This window comes from Mastomys coucha, unplaced genomic scaffold (genome assembly GCF_008632895.1).
Source record: "Mastomys coucha isolate ucsf_1 unplaced genomic scaffold, UCSF_Mcou_1 pScaffold22, whole genome shotgun sequence".
Classification (NCBI taxonomy): Eukaryota; Metazoa; Chordata; class Mammalia; order Rodentia; family Muridae; genus Mastomys; species Mastomys coucha.
In genome coordinates, this window is record NW_022196905.1 from 213,443,654 (window position 1) to 213,464,991 (window position 21,338).

The 21,338-nt window shown below is 45.4% G+C and overlaps 1 protein-coding gene across 2 annotated transcripts; it reads left to right on the forward strand.

Annotated features, from left to right (window-relative positions):
• The first annotated feature begins 346 nt into the window (after positions 1-346).
• On the forward strand, positions 347-19,326 carry Isx (intestine specific homeobox). Of its 2 annotated transcripts, none has more exons than XM_031390966.1 (4): positions 347-1,035; positions 15,772-15,923; positions 17,648-17,764; positions 18,493-19,326. In XM_031390966.1, the coding sequence occupies exons 1-4, from the start codon at positions 819-821 to the stop codon at positions 18,727-18,729; spliced, it is 723 nt and encodes a 240-aa protein (XP_031246826.1). In that variant the 5' UTR covers positions 347-818; the 3' UTR covers positions 18,730-19,326. The 2 variants fall into 2 exon arrangements, with proteins under 2 accessions (XP_031246826.1, XP_031246825.1); XM_031390965.1 differs by having other exon boundaries at positions 17,648-17,723.
• The last annotated feature ends 2,012 nt before the right edge of the window (positions 19,327-21,338 follow it).

Below are 21,338 nucleotides of genomic sequence, written 5' to 3' on the forward strand. Positions count from 1 at the left end.
GTAAAAGAGATCCCAAAAGAAGGAGAAACGGGTGGCTAAAGAATTTAGTATGTGACTGGGATTCAGGAAGAAGAGAACAGAATAAAGCCAACACCAGCCCAGAGAGCACCGGCCTCAGACACAGGCCTAGGGTGAAAGCGATCACGGACCTGGAAGTGACCCAGCATCGGCCTTAACCTCTACCTGAAGATCTGCAGAGGTACAGGAGCCCTGAAAGTCTCATTCTTGAGACTGGAAGCTGAATTGAGGAAGCCTAGAAGGGCCTCTGAGAAGACCCTTTTAGCCACAAAGAGGCTCAGGGTTCACTTGGCCAGCTAGGGCCCATAGGTGGCAGCCTAGCCTCCCGGGAACTGCCTAAGGCCAGCAGGAAGGGGACACAAGTCAGAGAGAGGACAAAGGTGGACGCTGACTCCAAATCTCTAAAGAGTGACCTCATCCCATCAATTCTGCCTGCTTTCTCTTTGTTTTCTGGAGCAGTGAGCTCCCGGGTTCTTGTCTAGGCTGGGGACTCTGAAAGACTCCCTCTCAAAGAAGACCCTCTCTGGAAAATTGAACCTCCATTTGGTGACAATTATAGACCTGTGGATACAGGAAAAGCACCTACCAGCTCTTCTGCTGGAAGCCATCTCCTAGTCTTGGAGGTGTTCGTGGTCCATGGAAGTCCCTGTGTCCAAGGAACTGCGCCTGAATCACCCAGCACCAGGATCCCCAATCACCACCTCTGTGTCCCCAGAAGCTCCAGGAAGAAAATATATCACACGCTGCTGGCATCTCCCTGGACACACACAGAGTGTTCCTCCTAGCAGCAGGGCCGGGCCATGGCAGGCCCTACGATTCACAGGGACATGGAGAAGAGTTCAGGATACTGTGAGGCCCCAGAGAAACTGGGCCTGTCCTTTTCCATTGAGGCAATCCTGAAGAGACCCACAGAAAGAAGAAATTTGCCCAGACCACAAAGCATTGGTGGAGAGGACTCTGGGCAGACAACTATCCCAGGTTCCAAGCTGGAGAGGCCCCCACAGGATCAGCCCCAAGGTAAGTAATTTCTGGTCATTTTCTTTTGTTCTGTTGTCTTGGGGAAGGGGTGGGAGATTCTAATGACGTCTGTCAATAAAATAGGGGGCTGTGACATCCAAAGGGATGGTAGGTTCTATAACCTACTATAACCTACGATCCAAACTACTAAGGGATAGTAGTTGCTTTTTATTATTAGCCTTTTATTGCTTTTATGATTAGCCTTCAGTCTAATATAGAACTGTGGCATTCTGTGTGCAGAAGCACATAGGCTCGGGCCATTGTGATGTGCAGGGGCTCGGAGCTTATTCTTATGACCAGGCCATGGCTGGGAACTGTCAGTCACATTCATCCTGCACTGACGAGGTGGTGGGCACTTTCCTTTCATTTGGGCAGAGGTTTTGATAACGGGACTGATAAGAAAAGAGATGGACAGTGTTGCCAAGTTATAAAGCTGGAAGTCACAATCTGAACTCAGGGCCTGGAACCCCAAAGCCTTGCTTCTAGCACATTCTCCCCATGAGCTGAGCTTAGCCTGCATGGCTTCTAGTAGCTGAAACTTTGTCAGGGTCTGTCCTCACAGAGTCCCTAAACCCAAGTCTGCAGCCACCAGAGGCCATGCACCTAAATAAGTAAGCAGGTAGTTGTCAGGCTCTCCTTCAAGCCAGCATCCACTCAGGGTGGTGTAAGAGCTGGGGAGCAGAAGGGCTCTGTCCTGTCTTAACCTGCTGTGTGACTTTAGCGGAGTCTCTGTCCTCTGATCTCAGCTTCACTCTGTGAAACAGCTCAAGAAATGCAGGGTGGGGTGGGGAGTGATGTTGGTGCTTATGAAATCTCAAAGACCATTTGGTCAGGCATCTGTAGGCCTGGAATTTCTCACATCAGACCCAGGTCTCACCCCCTTTCCACACTTTCATCTAAGAAAATGCCAGGCAGGTAGCTTGGGGGAGTCCTTGACGGCACTGCCTTCCCACACAGAGCCCTGATGCCAGCCAATCTTCCACAGAGGTTCCTTACAGGGGCTGTGCTCAGCTACAGGCAAAAAGAAGATCCAGGAGGGATGTTAACAGCAGCAGCAGCAGGGGAGCTGGCTGGTTCTCTGATAGAAAAGGGCCTTGGACTCAGCTTTCAGAAGTCCACTGGTATTGAACAGCTTTCAGAAGTTTAATTGAGGATTCACAGAAGCCAGTTCACTAGGGTCTTTAACCTAGGTCTCTCCTGCTGCAGCTGTATGAATGAATACCACCCTTCCATCACAATGAGAGAGTGGGATGCTGCTGATCCCGACAGATAAGGAGAGACTGCTCTTTCTACGCCTCCACTGAGGATTTTTAGCAAGTTCTATGTGCATTTTCTTGGTAAAGCCAGAGCAGACACCAGAAAGTGCTGGCCAAAACAACCACAGCATTGGTGGGTGCCCTGTGGCGCCCACAGCACTTTCCTGGCCGTTGTTGGCCATATGCATAAGCCCCATTTCAGAGAAGGAAAAGCGAAAAGAGGAGAGAAAATACCTTTTAAAAACTGCGTGAGCTCTTAGCACTAACACTTATCTCCAGAGACCTTAAAGCCACGCATGGGAAATATTTCTAGTCACAATTTAAATCCATATGACCCTTCTTCTAGAATTCAGCTTTCCCAACCCTTGGGGTCAGGTCCTTTGGCAGTTTATGTCTTTAAGGGATCTCAGGTATAAAGCTACGATGTCAGTGGTTTTGTGGTTCTGTGGACATCCTAGCCTCCTGTGGTGTCAAAAGGTGCCAGTGAACCAGTAGTGATCAGGACAGAAGGATTTCAAGTGTGTGTGTTTGAGCAAAACAAAAAGCAAAGCTGAGGAAAGCTGACGTGAGCACCAGAGCAGACAGGATGCCAATATGGCAGCCAGTACAAAGGTAAGCTGCGGAAGTTTGTGGGGCGTGCTGGGTACATAGGGGAGGATCTCATGAAAACTGACCTCTAAGCCCAGACACGGCACCAATGCATACAATGAACTAAAGCAAATCACCCATCTGGGCCTCAGTTTCCTCAAAATAAAAGCATGAAAGGGCAGAGATAGGGCTCCATGAAGTTCCTTGACTGACTCAACAATAAATTAGCTGTTAGGAAGCCCTAGAGGAGTCCAGGACAGTCGTTTTTCATAGCAGAGACTGCCTCTCTAGAGAATGTTTAGCCGCAATACCAGTAGGAAGGAAACAAGGGAGCAGAGAGGCCAACCATGTCAATCGCCCTTGCCCCTCCCTGCCATCTGAGGAGCTCCAAATGCAACTCAGGATGTGTTGCTGCTGGCCAGTGCCCTTAAGCTGTGTTCTGTCCCTCCTCTGGGACAGAACCTCCCATGTAGGGAAGCACCCATGAACAACAGCAGAAGGCGCAGCTTCCCCACTGTCTCACCTTACATGTATAGATCTCACGAGTTGCTTTACATGGTAGACACGAATTCAGGTGATGGTTCAAATCTAAAATCTCCCAACAGGCTCAGGCTTGTGTTTTGAATGCCTGCTCCCAAATGGTGACACTATTTTGAGAAACTATAGGACCTTGAAGAGATGAGGCCTGACAAGAGGACGTACGTCACTAGGAGTGGGTTCCTGGCCCCAAGTTCCTCTCTCACACTATGCCTGCTCTATAACAATGTGAAGAGCCCCCATCCCAATGTTATGTACTCTGGGCTGCTCCACCATGCCTCCCTGCCATTGTGAACTATAAGCCAGATGAATTTTTCCACTCTTAATTTTTCATGTCAGGTTTTATATAGCCACAGCCCCTACCACTCTACCGCCATCATGTAAGGAGCTTAGATTAACTGTGGCATTTAAGGCCCATGTCCAAGATAGTGACACTAGCAAGGGCAAGGCCACAAAGCTGTACTCTAAGAAGGGGTGCAGGGGAGCTCTCTGAGAAGACTATGGCTCAGAGAGGTGAAGAGGGTGTTCAAATCTAAAGTTCATGAAGATTCAAAACCAGGTCTATCATTCAGGCTTCCAGGCCAACCTAGAGGCACTGCCCACTCTGACTTTCCTAATGTGGATAAATAAGATTAATTTCCCATCTTCTCATTCTCATAGGGACCCTCACAATAAACAGATTGGACCCTCTCATATCTCAAAACTGGAGAAATATCTAAGCTTGTCTCCCTAAGTGAGAGGATATTGGGCCCAACCACGCATTAATTCCTCTTGGGAGGGGCTACCCCTTGAAGCCCAGGAGCTTCCAAAGTCAAGGGAGCACCAGTCAGGAAGAAGGTGCTCTCCATACTGGAGGCTCAGAACCTGAGAAGGAGGAGGTCATGTCTACCTATCCAACTGGTGAACCTCTGAAATTCTATCCCCAGTGGGAAGGAAGAGCACAGAAGAGGCCTCTCAGAGGGATAGGCCTGGGTGGATTGCCTAGCCTCTAAGGAATCCTAGTATGTTCCTCCTGCTGGTGAGCTGTTTATCCACATAAAGTCTTTTAAGTCTTTTTTTGGGGGGGGCGGTGTTGAGACAGGGTTTCTCTGTGTAGCCCTGGCTGTCCTGGAACTCACTCTGTAGACCAGGCTGGCCTCGAACTCAGAAATCTGCCTGCCTCTGCCTCCCAAGTGCTGGGATGAAAGATGTGTGCCACCACCGTCCCAAATAAAGTCTTATTCACTGTTATGAAGAGTTTGAACTTGGACATATCTTTGGGGCACAATATCCCACCTATGAAGGGTCTCTCACTTCCTTTCTCTTACTTTCCTTCCTTTTTATTTTCTCTTCCCTTCCTTTTCATCTCTCCTCCCATCTCTGTTCCTTTCATATTAGCTTTCTCCTTCTCCTCTGCAATTCCTGGAATCAAAGACAGCTGTTCTTCCCTGGACATTTGAAGATAGAGCCTATGACCAGGGACCACAGTGTCCTTCATCGCTTTATGATTATTGACTTTGGCTGATTGACAAGTGGACCCAGGGATTCCCATGAGCACAGACTGGGGAGGGGAGGGGAGGGCAGGATGATTGCGCATATAGACATATGACAGAATGCCTGACATAAACCGCTTACAGGATTTACTTGAGCACACACTTTGAGAGGATCCAATTCATGGTCACTTGTCCTCGTTCTCTTGGGCATAACACCATGGTAGTAGGAGTATGGAGTGAGTGATTGTTCACCTTGTGGTAGGAAGCAGAGGAAAAAGAGAAACCTGGAACCCTGTATAATTTTCAAAGGTATCAAATCCCAATGACATACTTCCTCTTGCTAGGCTTCACCTCTAAAAGTTACAATTTCTCAAAGTTAACCTGGAAAAATGGGGGCCAACTGTTCAAAGCATGAACTAACATGTTCAAAGCAGAACAATAGCCAGTACTTCTTCCAAGGCGCACGTGGTTCCATCTCCTCCACCTGATCCCATGATCCTACTCTACCTCACCAGTACCACAGTCACAAACTAACTTGGAAAAGGAAAGGATTATTTTTGTTCACCATTTCCTGAGCTTCAGCTACACTCTATTGGTCTGTCCAGGCCTATGATGGCATCCACATTACAGCAAGGGCATGTGGAAGCAAAAGTGTGTGTGTGCGTGTGAGAGAGAGAGAGAGAGAGAGAGAGAGAGAGAGAGAGAGAGAGAGAGCAGGGGCCTCCTCCAACCATTCAAGGGCACAGCTCCAGTGAACTGAATACCTGCTGGTCACCGCTTCCTAAAGTTACAGAACCATGGGCTGGGGATCCAAGCTTCCAGCAAGTGAGGCTTTGGGGACAGTCTGGATGCAAACTGTACCAGAAGCTACTCCCAGACCCCACGCCTAGAAGAAGGCCGCTGGGGCGGGGAGGTAATCTCTAGACTGAGAAGGGAAAAGAGCCCCCCAGAGCTGCTGATAGACCAATGAGGCCTAAGAGCTGGAAGCAGCTGGACCCTTAGTGGGTCTGCTAAGCCAACAAGCATGGGATATTGTTACTTTGTATTCTAAAAGGAATGAGGAAGCATTTTGGAGTTTAATGCTGGAAAACACACATGGCCAATATCAATGAGAACTCTTTGATTACAATTAACATAAAAAATAAAATAAAATAAAATGTCTCAGTTGAGATGGGTGTGTGCAGCCTTGAAGAAAATTAAAAAGTCTTCCATGCTGAGCCACCTTTTGGCTCTTTCTCACTGCAAACTAGCACCCCCAAGTGACTTCCAACAGCTTCTAGAGTGGCATCCTCCCACACTGACTGCCCCTAAAGCTCTCTAAAGTCCCGAATCTAAAAGCCCCAAAGGAGGAACTTCCAGGACAAGCTTCAACATTCCAAGTAGAAGCTGGATGGCAGCATTTCAAATGTAGATACACCAGAGAGAGGGAGAGAGAGAGAGAGAGAGAGAGAGAGAGAGAGAGAACAGCACATGGAACTTATCTGTCACTGTGTCCCTGAAACCTGTCATGTTGCTTTCATCTCACCAGACCTTGAATGTCATGACAGGTGGTCACCATGGCATTGCAGAGAAGAGAGCTTAGTGAAAAAGATCAGGACTCCCAGAGGGGAATGATGAATTCTGCATAAGGAACGTGTGAGAGAGGAGCTGGCACTGAAATGGTGCTAAGCAGGGAGAGGAGAGCAGCCTGTTCAGCAGTCACAGGAACAGAAGAAAGTATGTTTCTTGCAAGGAACAACAGAATTCAGTGTGACTCCCATCTAAATATCACCAAGCAGGGTCACAGGAGACATAAGAGGAAAGCAGACTGAAAGCCAAGTGTCTTAGCTAGGGTTTTATTGCTATGAAGAGACATCATAACCAAGGCAACTCCTATAAAGGAAAACATTTTATTGGGGCTGGCTTACAGTTTCAGGGGTCTAGTCCGTTACCACCATGGCAAGAAGCATAGCAGCTGGTGGACATGGTGCTGGAGGAGCTGAGAGTTCTACGTCTTGACCTGCAGGTAGCCAGGGGGGAGACTGTGTGCCACACTGAGCATAGCTTAAGCATAGGAGATCTCAAATCTCACACACCCTGTGATACACTTCCTCCAACAAAGGCCACACCTGCTCCAACAAGGCTATACCTCCTAATAGTGCCACTCCCTATGGCCAAGCATTCAAACACATGAGTCTATGAGGACCATTCCTATTCAAACCACCATACCAAACCAACCCCACGTTGGCCTCTAAGTATGGACATCAGCATTTTTAAAAGCCATGTTTAGAGAACTTAGGCCTCTACTGAGGTAGAAGAACAAATCTACTTTGGGTAGAGAACCCCATACACTTAAGTAGGGGAACAACTACCTTTAACAGAAAAGGAAAGAAAAATGGAGGTAAAAATCATAAGGGACTCTGTGTGTCTATATGTATGTGTGTATATCTGCATGTGTGTGTGATGTGTGTTGTGTATGTGTGTGTTATATGTATGGTATGGTGTGTGTGCATGTGTTATGTGCATGTGTGCATTGTGTTAAATATGTGATGTGGTGTGTGTGTGTTATATGTGTGATGTGGTGCATGTAGTTTATGTGAATGTATATGTAGGGTGTGCATGTATGTGTATTAGTGTGTGTATGTATGTATGTATGTATGTATGTATGTATTGTGTGTGTATTATGTATGCAATGTGTGTGGGATGTGTATTGTGTAGTGAAGTGTATGTGGTATGGTATGTGTGATATATGGATGTGGTGTATATGATGTATGTTTCTTGTGAGTGTGTGTATGAGGTATGTGTATGTATGTATATATATATATATATATATATATGTTTGCATGTCTGTATAAAGTGTGTATGTGGTATACATATGGACAATATGAGAGTGCATATATGTAAGCATATTATGTGATATATATGTGTTTACATATATATGTTTCTATGTTATATGATATATATATGTATGCATGTATGTATGTGATATGTGTATGGTGTTTGTACTATATCTGTGTATGAATCTATCTGCTGAAGTCCTACTTATAAAGTGTCATGAAAAGGAGGTCACACATGGAAGATGTCCAGCTGCATACTGCCTAAAGGAGTCACCACACCTGTCACCACTGGAAGCCATCAGCAAACCCAGTTCTGGTGAGCCGAGCTCCTCCAGGGTCCCTTCCCATTGCCTCCTGCTGTGTTCTTTCTTCTCATTCCTTTCCACACTTCTCTTCTTTTCTGTTATCTATTTAACCAAAAAAAAAGTGTGTATTGCAGAAAATAGAAATATAGATTAAAACGTACAGGAAAATGTAACTATAGCACTTCCATCTATCCATCCAGCTGTGATCGCTGTCATTCCCATGATAGGTGACAGACACTGAGACAGAATTTTGAATATGAGGTTTGCTTGCTGCAAACTGAAACTTAGCACTCATTTCTCTTCAGATCTCTTGGGTTGTTCCTGGAGATTCATAACAAACCTGGGTTTGTGCTTTGAGGCATGGGTAGGATGTTGCTAGGCAAAGAAGGACAAAGTCTTTCACAGCGGCAAAGAGCACCTGGAAGACGAAAGGCTATGGTCGATTGCAGGGGGTCCCGATGTGGCCATTTACAGCTGCAATCCTGTGACTAAGGAATGGGGAGAGGAGCTATTGGTAGAAAGGTCGGATGGGAAGAGCTGATCTACTCTGTGGGAACAGAGCTTTAGAAAGACCTTGACTAATTCAAAAGAAGAGGCCAGCACATACCAGCCCTGGGGGTCTCCTGACTGTACTCTACCTTCCTGTGTCAGGTATTTCCAGCCTACAGAGGGCTGCAAATTTGCCCAAGGTCTCTTTCTTGATGAACCCCTTGCTTTCAATGACAAGGAAAGACCTATTCCCAGAGGCTTCCCCCAGTGGCAAAGCCAGCCTCCCCCACCCCCACCCCCACCCCACCTCAGCCTTTAGCTGCACAGCCAGGGCCAATTAACAGACCACTGAGAAGGAACAATCAGGGGGAGGGAGTCCAGTGCAGAGAAACATCGGTTTATAATTAGGTGGCCTAATCACCTGCATAAATTGTGTATTTCTTATGATCGATGTGCTAAAGAGCCCTCAGTCTTAATTAAGTTCTGCTGACTATTCACTTTGAAGATTCACTCATGTGTGATTCACAACTCCCAGAATAAACAGTGGCCAGAAGAGCCACCTGGAAGAGCTGACAGTCCCTTCTGCCTTCATCCACCTCTCCCTGCTCTCCAGGTGCTCTTGTTCATCTCAGAAGATGGGGATGATGGGCTGAGATGGAGCCTTGGGCTTCCTGACTTCTTTGCCAAGAACCTGGGAAGGAGATGCCAGGCCTAGACCAGGAAGCATTGACCTTCATCCTTTCTAAACTGTCCCGTTGGATGCTTCTCTTGTTTCTCCCTCCCTGCCCTATGGTGAGATTAACTCCAAGAAAATCCTGTCCCAACAGAGGATCTCAACACAACTTCCACCACTGACATCTTCCTCCTTCCCAGGCACAGAGAGGGACTGCTGAGGCCAAAACAAAGTTGGCACCACATCTATCTCATACTTCCTTTCCTGTGGATTAGTGACAATTAAATGATATTGTAATTTAAAAAAAAGTTCAGCCCAGAATATGATTCCTTCAAGAATTCAGCTGGCAGCCCAGTGAGGAAGTACTGTCCAACAGAACATTCCACAGTGATGGCTGTGTGCTGCAGCTACACAGTCCAACATGGCAGCCCCTCCCCACACTTGGCTGTTCTGCTATGGATGCATGGCTAAGGAGCTGAATTTTCTATTTTGCTAAATTTCAGTAGCTACTCTGAGCTAGCAGCTGCTGTTTGGGACAACACAACTTTAAGGATGTGAATCTCTGCATAATGTCCAGCCTCAGGTCCTAAACCTGTTTCCCTGACTCTGTGGTTCGAGTCTATCTGTCACTCCCCCAACTGGACTTAGCCTTCTTTGGAAACCCTGTCACTGGGAGTCACCTTGGCTCTGGAGTTCTCTCACTACCAGTTATGTCTCTCTGCTTTGAGGTTATTCCAGGAAGGGAAGTATTAAAAGAAAAAAAGAAAAGAAAAGAAGAGAAAAGAAAAGAAAATGGCATTAGAAGGTGAAAGACTATGATCAAAATGTATTGTTTGTTTAAAAAAACAACTTGATAAGAAAAAAACACAGTAAACCTAAGGACAAAAAATAAAATAAAATCATGTTATAAAAAAATAATCAGCACTGACTATTGATACCCCCAAGAACCCACATCCTTTCTTGGGGGAAGGAGCTTGGCATCTTAAGTCAAGAAGACTGGTCCATTTGGAACTCAGTCTCCATCTCCCCATGAGTGTAAGGTACCATCTGTCTTCTTAGAGATATCACTAGAGTAATTAGACTGTAATTCCACCATGATCACTATTATCATCTCTCAAAAACAAATATCCATCCAAAGCATATGTAGTTCAAAGCCAATGGTATACAATATGCTCTAGACATGTTATACCTAGTCAGTCCCTTTCCATGCAGTCAGCAGGCAGGTATTGAACAGAGCAAGATTTAATCCTTCCCCTTCTTCATCCAGCCTCCACGTGATGCTGAGAAAGCCCTGCTGTGAGTGGGAAAAGCCATGTCTCCCTTATTAATAAAAATATCCCATAAAAAAATTGAAGCCAATATTTTATCAAGGAATTGCCTTAAGTATAAGCACTTATTTGTTATAGTTTCATTCTGAGGAAAATAAAAGCATTCACTCATTTTTGTTGTAACCTACATTCTATTTCTATCTCTGCATTGTTTTGTTTCTTGTATTCTAGTCTTACATCCCACACTGACTTCAATCTCCTCTACTCTACAACTCCAGATTCCCAGAGGACTCTCAACTCACACTGGCCTGACAGTCTAGAATCTTCTCTTGTGTTTTTTAATGACTTTTTTGAGACAGGGTTTCTCTGTGTAGCCCTGGCTGTCCTGGAACTCTGTAGACCAGGCTGGCCTCGAACTCAGAAATCTGCCTTCCTCAGCCTCCCAAGTGCTAGGATTAAAGGGGTGTGCCACCACTTTTTTTTATAGAATTCTTCTTTATAATCTCCATGCTAACTGAATGAATGAGTGAATAAATTAGTGAATGAATAAATGAATATACATAACCCTCTTGAACCTAGCTAGTTAGGGTCCCTTACCCACATACACACCCATGGTGCTTGTTAGAAACTGGCCACAGAGCCATCTATCATGCTCCTGGCAATGGCGACCCCGCTCTTTGATCCCGCCTCAGTTCCCGTTGGCTTCGGCTCATGCTGTAGTGAAGTCATTTCCTCTGGGTGTGACATGGCCAGTACCATCACAAAGCAGAGCTGTTGTGGTGCTCTAAGAATACCTTGCTCCACAATTATGGCAACAAAATAAGTAGAACATTAGTAACAGATGGGTCCGTGGTAATATGGCGGCTGTGGCCATCCCTCCTCTCCTGGGAAGAGTGTAACTGTCACCTAAGATGTTAACGCTTTCCTAGTTGCACATGGTGTTACAGGGTGCTAGTGTAATGGGGGAATACATTCTTCGTCATGTGCGTGCAAGACCAACCATCCATTTCCAAGGGTGCAATTTCCCAATGACTCATCTGCTTTGAGAATCTCCTATGCTTCTATGAGTAACCCCAATAAATTTCATTGGTTCACCAAGCTGAAGTTGGATGGAATCCTCTCCTAACATCTCTCCAGGGAAAGAAGCAATTATTACTAAACACACAACCAGTTCTAAACAAAAAATAATATATTTTAAAATAAAATTGGGGGCTCCAGAGGTGACTGAGTAGAGTGCTTGCCTAGCATGCATGATGGCCTGAGCTCAGTTCTCATAATCTGCATAACCTGGGTATCTTAGTGCACGCTTCTAATCCCAGGACAAATGGAAGCAGAAAAACTGGAAGTTCAAAGCTTTCCTTGCTCTATGTAAGTAGGTTTGAAGCCAGTCTGAACAACACGAGAACTTGTCTCAAAATAAAAGTAAATTTATTAATTTATGATCATTATTAATATTATTATTATTACTATTATTACTTAGAAGTAGGGTAAACTTAGAAAGGGAGGAAGACAGTAGCAGAAGGGAGACTCCTAACAGAGGCAGCACACAATAGCTAACAAGATGGGCCACTGAGTAAAGGTACTTGCTGCCAAGCCTGATGACCTGAGCTTAATCTTTGAAAGACCTGCTCTCCTGCAAATTGTCCTCTGACCTCAACATCCTCACACTAGCAAATGCACACACACACACACACACACACACACACACACATATGCACACACACAAACACACGCACACACACAATAAATAAATAAATAAATAAATAAATAAATAAATAAATAAATGCAGTAAGAGGAGGCACAAAAACCATTGAGAGATAACACTTTAACCCTCATTGCCCACATTCTCAAAAAACTGCAAATCAGCAAAGTAGAGTAAAAGCATTTGGAGGAGATTTTAAAAGTGAATTAACATAACATGGGGATACTGGGCACAGGTGAGACCACACAATCTCATTCCTACAAGGGAAGTGATAACATGGTTGATCCTGAGAAAGAAAAGTGCCTGCCCCTATGTGCCCTTTCCCTCCTCTTCAAAGGGTCTCAGGCAAGCATCCCAAGAGAGGATCACAGGTCAATGTGGATTTATCATTAGTCATCTATCATTCAATGTCTGTCCTGACTCACCCTACAGACTGTGAGAGCAGGCACGGAAAGTGAATTAAATGTGCCCAAGTGGTGGAACAAGCTTGGGTCTCTTCTACCATTCACTGACAGCAGGATTGCTGGCAAGCACCACCTCCCTCAGCACACTGCAGCTGCCAATAAAAAGAAAAGGAAAGTTAGTGGGTCTTTTCAGTTATTAAACTACTACCAGTTTTCATGGAGCACCTACTCCAGTTCCTCTTTAGCATTCAGATTCCACATAGCCTTTTAGGCCACATCAGCTCTCACCAGTCATCTGCCTGACACATGACAACAGATGTTCTACAAAATTTCAGGCATGGTTTTCAAAAAAATGTCTTTTCTGTCATGTGAGTTTCAAACCAAGTTATGCATCTGGAACAAATACTGATGAAGCTCTCCCCAGATAGGGTCGTTCAGTTAATCTAAGATCCACTCCTGCTTTTAAGAGGTTCACTCTCCAGAAAGATAAGGCTGCAGATAAATATGGGCTGCCTCCCCAGTGTGTTTGCGTCCTCCAAGTATGAGGATAAGCCTTCCTTGGACAGGAGGCACTATACTCTCCATCATAACCTGAAAGTGAAGACAATCTGGGCTGAGAGTTTGTACTTTTTCTGCAGTCCTGTAATTGTTTCAATTAAGACTCCTACAGCTCCATCTTCAGAAGCCCTGATCAGAAAACAAACCACACAGTTTGGTCATTCCACCAACATCCACTGTTCCATGGCTCCATGAGGAGCTATAGACAACAGTGGTCTAGTCTCCCATTCTGAAAGATCTCCCTGAGAGGAACAAGTGAATAGATTACTTTTCTTTTCTTTTTTTTTTTAATTGATGTGTGTGTGTAGATGTTCATGTGTGTGCCCATGGAGGCCAGATGATGAGTCAGATGAGTTAGATCTCTTGGAACTGGAGCTAATGCTTTTGTGAGATACCCAGTATAAGTACCAGAATCCAAATGCTAGCTCTCTAATAGAACATTAATTGGTCTTAGCCACTGAGCCACCTGGCCAGCCTCAACAACTACTTTTCTATCTGCCGCACAGACACAGCTGTGTCTGTTTGCTCCTTTGGTATATGTCCCTCATCATGAGAATAATGAATCATAGTTAATAGTACCACTTCATTTCTCTATTACAAACCCTTTCTAATTTCTCATCTTTTCAAACATTTGCTTAAGAAATTGTCACTGGTTTGCTTTATCATCTAAAAGAAGGACAGTTTGTACATGGAATATTGACAGTAGGTATTAACTATTACAAAGTTTTTAGGGACTTCTAACTTTTTAATTGTCACTATAAAATATTATTTCTATCATATTTTATAGACAAAATACTTACTTTGAGCCTTTTCTATGTTGGGGCCCATTGATGCCTATCCTTGCACCCTATGTACCCAAAGTCAAACAAAGGCCAAAGAATAAAGTATTTGAATCTTTTTTAAGACTGAATTTATGTCTCAAAGAGGAAAATAGCTATGAAGGTGTGCTACAAAGTCAGACAGCTGAGCATTGAATGAGGCTGGGTAGGTAGGTTAGCAGAGTGATGGGGGTAGAATTGGCTGTGCCAATGTGAATACCCACCATAGTTCCATAGAGAGCTGTACCTAGAGGGAAGCTGAATACAAAGGGTCACTCTCTTGAACTAGCACGTTTAGGTGAAAATTCATGTTTTAGGAGTCCAGTGAGGCATTAAGCAAATCCCAGGTTATCAGATCATGGCACCTCCTACTCACCATCCTTCCCACTCCTGCTGCCCTAAGGTAGGTTCTTATTCCCCTGTCCCATGCCCCTACGCACTTGCAACTTGGAAAGGGATTGGCTGAGGTATGGCTTCCAGGATATTTAAGGTCAGATGCCAAATTGCAGGATGGAGTCAAATTTCTCCACTGAATATTTATGTTCCAAAGCTTTGTGGTATCTCCCCAGCCCCTGGGAAGGCTAACATACTCAATGAGGGTTCTCATTTAATCTATCTCTCTCAAAATTAAATAGCAAATTAAAAGATAACCATGAGGGCTGAGATGCCTCAGTAGGGAAGAGCATTTGCTGCATAAGTATGAGGCCCTGAGTCCACATCCCCAGCACACATGTAGAAAAGCAGTACATAACTACGTGCACAGCTGTAACCCCTGGGGACAGAGTCAGGAGGATCATCTGGGGATTTCTGGCTGCCAACTTAGTTCCAAGATCAGTGGGAGACCCTGTTCAGTGGACTATTATAGAAAATTATAGAATAGGGCACCCTTTGTCCTCCTGTAACTTCCGTGTGTGAGTATACATGGGTGCACACACACATATATATACATATATGCATATATATATATATCATGTGTAAGTATGTGTTTATGTGTATGATATATATATATCATACTTATGCAGAAATGTGTATATATCATACATACTTACACATGTTAGATAGATAGATAGATAGATAGATAGATAGATAGATAGATAGATAGATAGATAAATAGATAGACAGACAGGCAGGCAGACTCATTTATAGAAAACTCCTTCCCATGATAGATAGTGACAATCTAGAAAATCAAGGAAAGGTCCCTTGGCTCTTTTCTGAACAAGGGACCTCATATTTCAATTTTTCAGTAGGCCCCACACATGGCAGCCCCAGATCTGAATAGACTAAAGCTAGACAGGTGGATTGGAAACAGACTTCCAGGGCCCTGCTGCTGCCATGCTCAGCCTGTACTTTGTAAGCCAAGGTTGGCAGACTTTTTCTGTAAAGGGCCAGATGGTAATTATTTCAGTCTTTATAGACATATGCTCTCAGATGCAATGACTCTGTGCCACCATTATAATGCAAAAGCAGGAAGAGATGATACAAAGAGCAGCATGAAGAGTTATGTTTCAGTAAAACTTTATTTAAAAATACAGTAGGCAGGGTTTGATCTGCAAGCCATGGTTTGCCATCTCCCGATGTAGACAAGAGGGTAATTCTTACAGGCATTTGGCAAAGAAGAAAGGCACAGAATCAGAGAATTTTCTAGAAGGTTAACTTGACTCCACTGTAGAGTAGATCAGCCTAGAAGGTATTCTAGAAAACAGTGTTGCTCAGCTCCAATCCCAAAGAGCCAGGAACCAAGACTCAGCAGTGGCCATAGGTTTGGAGAAGAAAGATCAAAGCAATATGAACATCTCCCCAAGGGGCTGACATCAAGGTTGCTGACCCAACTTGCATGCTTTCTCCTACAGAGGAAAAAAAGAACAAGCGGAGAGTTCGCACTACCTTCACCACAGAGCAGCTACAGGAGCTGGAGAAGCTCTTCCACTTCACCCATTACCCTGACATCCATGTCCGTTCCCAGCTGGCTTCCAGAATTAACCTGCCTGAAGCTCGAGTACAGGTACAGCACCCACCTTCCAGCCAGTCTCATGCTGGGTCCTCAGCCTTCCAGGACTGCCCCAACTGAAACTGCCATTGCTTTTATCTAGTGGGTTGTCATCACAGCCAAATGTTACTTTCTAAGAAGTGAGACCAACCTCATTGAGTAATGGTTCTTCTCTCATTGGTGTGGCAGTGTAGTGGGTAGGCATCCTATCCCCAGGTCCTATCTCCTAACCTACTCATGCTTTCTAAAGGTTACTCACACTATCTGCCATAACAGTTGGTCGGGTCCTACCAACAAGTTACTAAGAGCATCACTTTGGGTTTTGCTACACATACAGTTACTGTCAGAGAGGCCTGAAAGCAGCCACACCCAAGGTGAAAAGAGGTGAGCATGGTGACATTTTCAGCAGAACTTCATTTACAAGTGTTGAAATCTGGTTTTTGTACAATTTGCCGGTGTTTAAAAAAAATATTACTCTTCTTTTGGTTTCTTTCTTCAGTGGTTTTAAATTGTGCAAATCACTCTCAGCTTGAGGGCCACTCAAACATTTGGAATGGCAGAAGTAGCTTATCAGGGTCCTGTTGGTGAGCTTAGGTACAGAATACAGCCATGTCCCCTGGGTGTGAGCAGAACAGACAGACCGAGGGTCTACAGTCAGAGATGGGGTTTTACCACTAACAGCCATGTCCCCTGGGTGTGAGCAGAACAGACAGACCGAGGGTCTACAGTCAGAGATGGGGTTTTACCACTGACAGCCTAATCTAACACCCATAATCTCTCTCCTCCAGAGTACCCACTCCTGTGTCCATGCTTGGACACAGTAGTCCTTTGTCACCTCCAGGGCAGACCCAGCACATGCTTTTAGACACATTCTGTTTCATAAGTCCCAGGCTGGCATGAGAGGGTCTGTCATATCCAACTGTAACTCTGCTGACACTATAGCTCTCTGAACACAAAATCTTCTACATCATTCTTTTTTTAAAAGGTAGTGCATTTGTTCTCATTCAAAATCAAAAGAGAGGTCCAGCCCAATGTGCTGCCTTCTGGCTAGAGCCCAGCCCAGCCTGAGCCGGTTCCCCTTTCTCTCCCCATTTGGAATTGTGCTCCAGCTGAATGCTTAGCACCTGCGTCTGCCATCAAGTCTAGAATCCAACAATTGCCTCCCCAGAATCACCAAGTACAAATGGCCACATGTCAGACACCAACAGGGCGCCCATGAATGCAGAGATCTGCCAATGTTCAACCTATAGATGCCAAGTGGCCCACGGAGGTTGCAAACTGGTGGCCTACTGACAGAAAACAGCCCACAGATGGGTTTTATTTGGCCTGCACAGCATTTGAAAATGCAAATGCATTTACACTTTAAAAAAAAAATCAAGATTTTCACTTTGGAAATTAGATGAGTCTGACACACATTCCCACATGGTAGCTGTTAATAAGACCTGAGACTCTCTATGAGTTCTGTTCACTGCAGACCCCAACCAGGCCTTCTCAGTTATCACTCATAGGTATCCCCACCTCATTTCCACTCTAAAGATTATGACCCTGGTCTCTTCTCTGAAGTCTCTAGACATCACATGCAAAGAACCACCTCCCACTTATGATTTTATAAACAGTGCAGTACTCATTCTTTGGGCATATATCAATGTTCTGCATTTGAGGGGGAAGATATCAGATGGGAGAGGTATTAATTGAACTGTATTTCCTTTACACACATCATTTTCTTTCCCTGACCATAGATCTGGTTCCAGAATCAGAGAGCCAAGTGGAGGAAGCAGGAGAAGAGTGGGAACCTCAGTGCCCCACAGCAGCCTGGTGAGGCCAGCTTGGCCCTGCCCTCAAACATGGACATGTCTGTGAGTGACCCAGTCCTTAAGTGGGGCTGGAGGGACAGTCATCTGGGAGCATCTCAATCAGGCCCTGATCTGAGGAAGTCCTGAGAGAAGTGCCTACAGTACCGAGCACAATGGAAAACTTCTAGAAGTAGGAAGGTCAAGGAAGGAAGGCAGGATCTGGAGCAAATGGCTGGCTGGCTCTCCCTTTGAGTGACAGGAAGGAGTGGTTTTATCACTTGTACAAAACTTCACAGTTCACAAAACAGAGTCACAGGGTAAAGCATAGAACGTAGGGGTTGGGCATTCAGCTGTAAAGCAGACTGCCCAGTTTTACATCTCAGCTCAAATCCCACATCACAGTGTGGCATAAAAGGGTCACCTTGCCCCTTAGAGGTCAGTACTAAAGTTTGGGCAAAGATTAAGACCTGGAACATTCTATTAATGGTCTGCTACTGAAGAAGCAGAGCTCTGAGGAGTGAGGTGATGTCCCAGGCACATAGTTGCTACTCCTACTGTGAGGATTAGACCCAGCTGAACAGGTTAGATTCAATCCTGACCTCTGCCTGCAAATGGTTGTTGGTGACCTTGCACTCGGCTAGGCCACACAGGAGGCTGAAAGTCTCAAGCAAAGCAGGAACAAGCTGCTCCTACTACCCAGCTCCCTGAGGGCTGGGGGCACCCACGAGGCAGCAGGGACAGCCCTTGGTAAAGGTTAGGATTCATTGTTTTCCTCTGGTCTCTCCTGACAGGGTCCTGTGCTGACACCCACTGCTCTGCCCACGTTGGTGCCTCCAACAGAATGCTACCTACTCTCTCAGACTCAGCTTGCTTCAAGCTGGTTCCCTGCCCAGATTCCCCTTGCCCCATGGCACCCATGGGACCTACAGCCCCTGCCTGGCCCTCTCACCCAGCAGCCTTGTGTCCCTACCTTCATCCTCCCATCCCTGCACCCCAAGTGGGGCAGCATCTGTGCAACTTCAACATAGGGACTGGTTTCTCTCTTCCCAAGCAAGCAACTCTCCTCTTTCAGTGATGGCAGGCAACCCTGGACCTCAGAGAAAATCACTCCCCAATCCATCAATGGCCCATAGCTCAGGAAGCTACCCAGAGCTTGCCATTAAAGACCGAATGACATGGATGGCCATGGATGACAGCAAAGGACAATTCAAGTCTCACAGCCAATCATTCTCCTAGTGCTGATGGCTGACTAAGGGCTGGGAATGAAGTCCAGAATAAGTTACTCTCCTCTTACCCCTCTGGACCTCATCTGTAACCAAGCAGCCATTTCTATGGACCCCTTTATCTCTTACTTAGGAGAGCCTTGGGATATACAAGGCATGGAGAGGGGTTGCACATTCACACACCCATCTGCGTACTTGTTCATGATGTCTGTACTGAACACTGAGCATTGTGCACTTGAAAATAGCTGTTGAGCTGCACAGGTCAGATTCTGCCCAGGTTAGCTGAAAGGTGATCCTGACCTCTGCCTGCAGATGGATGTTGGTGTCAAGCAACTCTTCATGACTTTGATATGAAAAATCTCAGACTGGGAGATAAATAGAAGAAATATTTTAATTTAAATGAGAATTTGGTGTCTTTGTCATTTCGCTGGGCTGGAAAAGGATGTTGTCCATCCTCACTGGCATTATTGATGAGCAAGACAGCAAAGTTCTTTGTGTTCCCTGAGCCCAACTAGACTGCTTCCACCTGTGCTGGAAAAGACCTTTGTTCTGTTCTTTATTTCTTTGCAAAAAGACTCTAGGCCAGTGGTCCTCAACCTGTGGATAGCGACCCCTTTGGCCAACTTCTATCTCCAAAACTATTAACAGTATGATTTATAACAGTAACAAAATTACAGTTATGAAGTAGCAATTAGTTAATTTTATGTTCCACAGCATGAGGAATACATATAAAGGGTCACAGCATTAGGAAGGTTGAAAACCCCTGCTCTACACAGCCCACGCGTCCTGCTGAGCCTGGTCTTTCTCATCTTTAAGATGGAGGCAGCATTAGGAAGGTTGAGAACCACTGCTCTACATAGCCCACGCGTCCTGCTGAGCCTGGTCTTTCTCGTCTTTAAGATGGAGGCAGCATTAGGAAGGTTGAGAACCACTGCTCTACACAGCCCACACATCCTGCTGAGTCTGGTCTTTCTCATCTTTAAGATGGAGGCAGTAACTCCCACATGACCTATGGTAATCAGCAACTAGGAGACTCTGGGTTGTGCAGGGTGAGCAGACACTGGAATGACATTGGCATCCCATGCCTTACTGGGCAGGCAATGACTTGGGGTCCCCACCTCAACAGGTTCCTACTCCCAGAGAGGCCTCCTGTTGGGCTTTCTTTCTGCCCAAAAGTCTCAGAGTCTTGTTCGTGCTGCTCCCCTCAGATAGGTAGCTGGGGTTGACCTCTGTATATAGCTCCAGAGTAGGCCCTAGAAAATTTATCTTGAATCCAAAAACACCTGAAATCTGCGTAATGCCTAACCTACCCCAGAAGTAGGCCAAGAGTTGGGAAGCCTAGGTCTTAGCTCTGCATATCCTCTAATTTGCTCAGGACTCCATTGTTTCATGTCTCTGGGTCTCAGTTTCCCCATCTGTTAGTTAAAGATACCAGTACCAGCTCTGCCCTGGGGTATTCAGTACACCAAAACTATAGACCACAGCTCACAGGACATAGGACTGTTCCTCCAACTGAGAAGTTCTCAGTCACCCTCAGCCCTTGAGGATTGGAGCCCGACCTGCAGATAACTCTGGGTAAAAGGAGACAGCTGGGGACAGGTAGAAAAACACAAAAAGCAAGTAGCTCATCATTGGGTAGCCCATTGTGTTGTGTCGATGTGATAAAATACCTGAGATAAACAATCCATTAAAGAGGAAAGGTTTCAGGGGTTGAAGATCATAGTCCTCTGGTCATGTTGCTTTGGGCCTGTGGTAGCACAGTACAACACAGTGGAGGGTGTGGTAGAAACCACTTTCCTTCACAGCCACCAGGAAGCAAAGAAAGGCAAGAGAGAGGCCAGGGTCCTAGCATCCCCTTTAAATGCACACCTTTACTCATCTAACTTCCCCAAATTTCTAAAAAAGGCTCTGCCATCTCGCAGGTGCACCAGAGGTTTGAAACCAAGCCTTTAATGTGCAGGTCTTTGGAGGCATGTAGGCTCAAACCCGTGCTACAGGTGCCCAATTTATGGCCAGAAATCCATTATACAAGTGTAACTCTCATCATTTTTCTATCCCTGGACTTACTGTCTGCATTCTTAGCAAGAAATTTATTCTGGTAGCTTCTATATTGCTAATTCCAGGTTTAAATGTGGTGTCAGACCCCCCTCCCCCCAGGAATTGAATTCAGGACACAAGCTTTGCAGCAAGAGGCTTTACCTTCTGAGCCATCTTGACAACATAGGAGACATGAGTTGCTCAACTGCAAGAAGTTCAGCTTCGCTGCTAGAGAAAACACTAAGTCGGGGCACATCTTCCTTCCAGGGGACTCCTTCCCACTGCCCGCCCCTAAAAAACAACTTGCTATTCCATTGCCTTATACCCCTCTGAACTTACCAACTATGGATCCTCAGGCAACAAATGACATATTCCCT